The 5,454-nt window shown below is 65.4% G+C and overlaps 1 protein-coding gene and 1 long non-coding RNA gene across 2 annotated transcripts in view; both read left to right on the plus strand.

Moving 5' to 3' along the window:
- Positions 1–3,113: 3,113 nt before the first annotated feature.
- LOC125918858 (uncharacterized) lies at positions 3,114–4,494 on the plus strand. The gene is made up of 3 exons (XR_007456602.1): positions 3,114–3,207; positions 3,961–3,992; positions 4,293–4,494. It is a non-coding gene; the product is annotated as an uncharacterized LOC125918858 (long non-coding RNA).
- Positions 4,495–5,219: 725 nt separating this feature from the next.
- The window catches only part of TMEM141 (transmembrane protein 141), a 2,007-nt gene continuing 1,772 nt past the window's right edge, over positions 5,220–5,454 (plus strand). Inside the window, exon 1 of the mRNA XM_049631824.1 lies at positions 5,220–5,343. Within this exon, the coding sequence (XP_049487781.1) occupies positions 5,290–5,343 (54 nt within the window). The 5' untranslated portion in view covers positions 5,220–5,289. The remainder of the gene's footprint in view (positions 5,344–5,454) is intronic.

Consider the following 5,454-nt stretch of genomic DNA (forward strand, 5'->3'; position numbering starts at 1 on the left):
CCCAAGTCCCCAGGCCCCAAGTCCCCAGGCCCCAAGTCCCCAGGCCCCAAGTCCAGAGCTCCAAGGAAAGGGTGGGGGCAGGACAGACGTGACCTCCAGCCACAGGACTGCTATGCCAGGGTGGTGCTTCAGTCCTTCCTCCAGCCAGCGAGGACCGAGGGACAGACACCCCTGAGGAGCCTCAGAGGTGTGAGGCAGCGCCCCAACCCACAGAAGACACACCTGCCACCGGCGTGCCCCTGACCGGGGTCTTGAGTGCCATTCGGCCACCCGCCGGCCCCCCTGCTCCTCGCCCCCCGGGACGTGCTCTCCACACCGTGGCCGGAGCGAACCCTGAGGGGCACAGATCTGGCGCATCCCTGCTTACGACCCTCCCGAGTCGTCCGTCGGGGCACCTGGGATGAAACCCAGCCTCTGGCGGCATTGGCCCCCTGGCCCTGCGGCCCTTCCAGCACCCGCGGGAGCCTGCTGCTCCCGGGGCGGCTTCCGGCCTCTGCCTCCTCCAAGCAGCCCTCCTCGCACCCCAGCGTGCACCCCACCCCCGGTCTGTTTCCTCCGGGCTTTGAGCTTAATATTTTCCTCCGTGTTTATTTACTCTCCTCCTGCTGCACATGCTATAAACTCGGTGACAACGGGAGCTCTGGTGGCCCGTTGGCTTCTGAGGCCCCACAGGGGATTCTCTGTTCACAGTTGCGGATGAACGAGGGAGGAAAGTCACATCGGCCAGCGGGGGGCGCTACACACCGTGGCCTCCGGAGACACCGCAGCACTCGCGGCCCCAGGCACGGGCTGTGTGGGTGGCCTCAGCCTGCCTTGTCCCTGGCCGCAGCAGGCCCTCGAGGCCGCGGCCTCGTCCCCCGAGCCCCCCAGAGTCCACGCAGGGGGCAGCTGCCGGGCCTCCCCCGTCCTGCCCACCCAGCGCCCTGGAGGGCAGTGCTCCACAGGCACACACAGCAGGCTCTGTGCGTGGGGAGATGGGGGGGGTGCTCCCCTCTGGCTGGACCCTGAGCTGAGGAGGGGCTCGGGCGGGGCGTCCGGCCCGCCGGGATCGTGGTAGTCCTGGGACTGGAAACCCGCTTCAAACCGCAGGCGGGCTCAGCGGCAGTGAACAAGAAACACAGAGTGGGGGACGGCGCCCAGAACAGGGAGGACCGAGGACTGACCGGCCGCGTCGCTGATGAGCCTCGAGCGCGTCGTGCAGAGACACAGAGACCCGAGCCACCCCGTTCTGCGGACCCACAGAAAGGCCATCGGTGGCTGCCGGGGCCGGGGGTCCCGAGTGACTGGTCAATGGGTCTGGGTCTCCCCCAGCTGGGGCTGCCCGGCCCCCACGCACGCTTATGGCTGAGCTGTGGGGTCGCGAAGTAAACCCCACACTGTCAGAAATGACACATGCTGCTGGAGGCCATCCTGGCCTTCACGGACGACACAGGTTATGACACAGACAGAGCCACAGACTTTATTCCGGGAAAAAGAAAATGCACACGTGACGCCCGCCTCTTGCCCCACCCCTACTCCAGACGGGGTCAGGAGGGCCCGGGCACAGACAGCCCACCAGGGGCAGGCATGCACAGAGAAGGCCCAAGGCACTGAAGGGTGGCCTCCCTGGAGGCAGGGGTGCGTCCGGCTATGGCTTCTGCAGCCTCTCCCCCCTCACCTGCAGAGACACCCTGGCCCCAGGGCTGGGGCGGGGGGGGGGGGGCTCTTTCTTGACAATGGGTGGGCACTGAGCAGGTGGCATCGTCCTCTCAGCCCCCCGGGGCAGACCAGGGGCACAGAGGAGCGGAGCCCCAGCCCCAGTGCTGCGGGGGTGGGTGCCATCCAGGAAAGGCCAGTCTGCCCTCCAGGGCTGCCCCAGACAAGCTGAGCCTCTATGCCCTGCCCACTCTGCCAGGGCTGGTCCAGCTCCAGATGTGAAAAGATGCAGGGGAGGCGAGCTCTCCGAAACCCGGACCACACCCTGGCCTTTCCTCCGTGTGCCTTCTGGGGCCGAGTCAGACAGAGATGCCCTGCGGGCTGAGGAGGAGGCCCCACTGTGGGTCAAGGAAGGCTCTGGCCATGAAGAGGCCACCTCCTCCCCTCTCAAAGGGAAGCAGGGACTTCCAGCAGCTCCTGGTGAGAGGTAGGGAGGGGTGAGGGCGGGGGGAGCCCCTCCCCTGCAGGCTGTGTGGAGGGGTGGGCCCTGGGCCCCGCCCAGCTGCAGCACAACCACCCAGGAGGCAGGAACCGGGGCTCCCCCGAGCACCCTTCACCTGCTCCTGCCCTTGTGCCAAGCTCGAGCCAGCAGCCACTGAGGACAGAATTGGTGGGCGAGGGGCCTCTGGCTTCCCTGCCTCGGCCCCTCCCAGAGTCATGCTGTGAAGGCCAAGGGGACGGGTGTGGGGGTTGCCACCTTGCCCAGCAGCGCCTTTGCCCCCACCCTGGGGTCTGAGTCCTGCGGGCAGGAGCCCTGGGACTGGTTGTTTGGAGCCGGCACCCCCAGCGTGGCTCAGACCCAACACTTCCCTTGGAGGTTCTTGTTCTGTCCATCTCCACTCACCAGAGCTGTCCCAGACCCCACGGGCTTGGTTCTCCAGCTTCCTGCCGATCCAGGAGCCCCAGGATCCTTCCAGACACTTCTCACTGGTTTCGGTGGCTCAGGGCTGCTGACCGTCTCCCCCAGGCCCAGCCGTCAGGTTCGTGGCACTGCTCTCTGCCCCCAGACCTCTGCCCTCGGGGGAGAAGCAGTCTCCAGGTCTCCGTGCCTCCACCCTGCTGACCACAGAGGGAGCCCGAACTGTGCTGACATGTCAAGGGCCCCCTGGACCCCTGCCTAGTCAGACTCCACCCCAGGGAGCCCTTGCAGCAGCTGGGAGGGCAGAGGCCAGATCCTCCCTATGGTCACTGGGGGCCTCACCTACACAGTTCACCTTGACCTTCTAGAACCGGTCCTCCCCTGCACCCTTTGACCTGGGTGGGTCAGCTCTGCTGCTCCCAGCTCTAGGTTCCTGCACGGGCCCTCAGGGTCCCCTGCACCCCACCCACGTGCGCATAGTTTCTGTGTAAACACACAACCCACTTTCTCCTAATCTGTGGGTGCCCTCTGTGTCCCTCCAGGAAATGGGTCAGGGCTGGGCATCTCTGCCTGGGGCTTCAGGAGGGGCCCCTGCCCCCACCCTCACCTGGAATCCAAACCAGGCAGCTGCCTCCAATGCTCCTGTCCCTCAGGTACCTTCAGCACCCTGATCACAGGCTGCAGGCCACCGTGACCTTGCCCCAGCTTCAGCGTGCAGGGCAGTCAGGACGTGGGCTCTGCGGGCCTGGGTCGTCCCAGCCCCCACTGTTCAGCAGTCAGGCCCCCCTGCCTCCTCCTCTTGCCAAACCTGGGTGACGTGTCATGCACCTGATGGCAGGCCCTAAAGCTTGCACCCATGAGAGCACCTGTGGGGCTAGGTGGCGACCTCAACCACCAGGTTGCCTCAAGTCAGCCTCTGGCCCACTGGCAGCTGCCCCACCCGGGGTCTGGAGATCCTCCCATGTGCCGGGCCTCCGGTTTTGTTGGGGCAGCCACACTAAGTATGGGAATGAGAAGAGAAGGAGGAAGAGGAGAGAAAGAGGGAGGGAAGAGGGGAGGGGGGAGTGGAGAAGGGAGGAGGAGGAGGGGAGGGGTGGGAGGACAGAAGGAGGGAGAGAAGGAGGGGAGGGGAGGGGAGGAGGGAGAAATGGGGAAAAGGAGAGGACGAGGGGAGAGGGGAGAGGAGAGGGATGTGAGGAGGGGAGGAAGCAGAGGGGAGGAGGAAGGGGATGATGTCCTCCAGGCCAGAAGAGGGCACAGCCAGGCAGGAGAGGGGCTGACCCCACCTCGTTAGTGAGAGGCCACTGTGGGGTACCCGACCTGGAACCAGGGAGCAGCACGCGCAGAGAAACGGGGTGGCCTGCTCTCTGGACCCTTGTGTCTCTCCTCCGTCTCTTCCCCTCCAGGGCCCCGGGCCAGGAGGGAGGCCCCTGTCCAGGTAAGAGGGGCTCGCGCAGACGTGTCAGCACACGCACACACACACACGTGCACAGGCACAGGCACACCCTCTAAGGAGTGGGCGTGTGGGAGGCAGGGGGTAGGAAGAGCAGGAGAAGCCCATCCTGGCAAAGGGCGTGTGGATGGCACAGGATGGCCTCCTTGGGGTGCCGGGGAGGGGGCGGGGGCACCAGCCGGCAGCCCACCCTCCCCTGTTGTGTGCGCAAGTGAAGGTAGTGGGTCTGGGGGTGAGGACAGGGCTACCACCCTCCAAGTCAGCCCTGCCTCTCCCGGCCCACAGAGGAGCCACGCCATACAGGGTCAATCGGGGAAAATCACGAGTTACAGGCCCCATGGCAAAGAGCTACACCACCCCTCCTACAAGAAATCCAGGCCCCTGCAACTCAGCCTGTGAAAAGTCTCCATCACCCTGAACCCTTGCTTTTCTCCAGTGGGCTTTGGTTCAGGACCCCTCCCATTTCCTTCTTCTCCATAAAACAATGTTTCTCTCCTTTGTTGGACTTGTCTGTGGTTTTGCCCGTTAGCTTGCATATCCCAAATTGCGATTCTGTGCTATTCCCCAATCAACCCCTATCTGCTGGTAAAATAACTTTCATTCTTAAGGTCAACATGACCATTTAGTAAAGGGCCGGAGCCTCAAAGGAGGCGTCTTGCCTCACCCAGAATGCCCAGCCTTGGCCACTGGACAGGCACTGCCCCCGAGTCAGGAAAACAGCTCAGGCCTGGCCTCATCCTCAGGCCAGGAGGTAGCTTTGCCTCTCCACCGTGGCTGGGGCATACAGGTAAGCTAGACCTGCCCACATGTCACACAGGACCCAATAGCCCAGGGAATCTGTCCATTCCCAGGTCCCTGTGCCAGCTGGGACTTCAACGTTCTGACCAGCGATCTAAACTGATGGTCAATCTCCCCCAGAAGACCTGGCCAGGACCCAGCCTCACTCCCCTTCTACTTCAAAGGCCACCTGAGTCCCATCGCCCAGACTATCCACCATCACCCCCACCCTTTCCCACCTTCTCACAGGACCCTAGCCCCCCCCACCCCCCTCTTCCGACACAGGCTCCGCCCCTCTTCTCGCTCCCGCCCCCTCCGCGTGTCCGGCGCAGGCCCCGCCCCTCTGTTCGGCCCCGCCCCCCGCCGGGTCCGGCGCAGGTCCCGCCCTTCTGTTCGGCCCCGCCCCTCCGCCGGGTCCTGCGCAGGCCCGCCCCTCTGTTCGGCCCCGCCCCCTCCGCCGGGTCCTGCGCAGGCTCGCCCGCTGGCTCCCGGTGACCCGCCAGACATGGTGAACCTGGGCCTGTCCCGGGTGGACGACGCCGTGGCCGCCAAGCACCCGGTGAGAAGGCCGCCTGGAACGCGGGCCCCCGACCTCAGCAGCTGACCTGAGCGGAGCGGGTAGAGGATCCGGGGGGGGTGGGGGGGGCCCTCGTCAGGGAAGAGGGACAGG

This window comes from Panthera uncia, chromosome D4 (assembly GCF_023721935.1).
Source record: "Panthera uncia isolate 11264 chromosome D4, Puncia_PCG_1.0, whole genome shotgun sequence".
Lineage (NCBI taxonomy): Eukaryota > Metazoa > Chordata > Mammalia > Carnivora > Felidae > Panthera > Panthera uncia.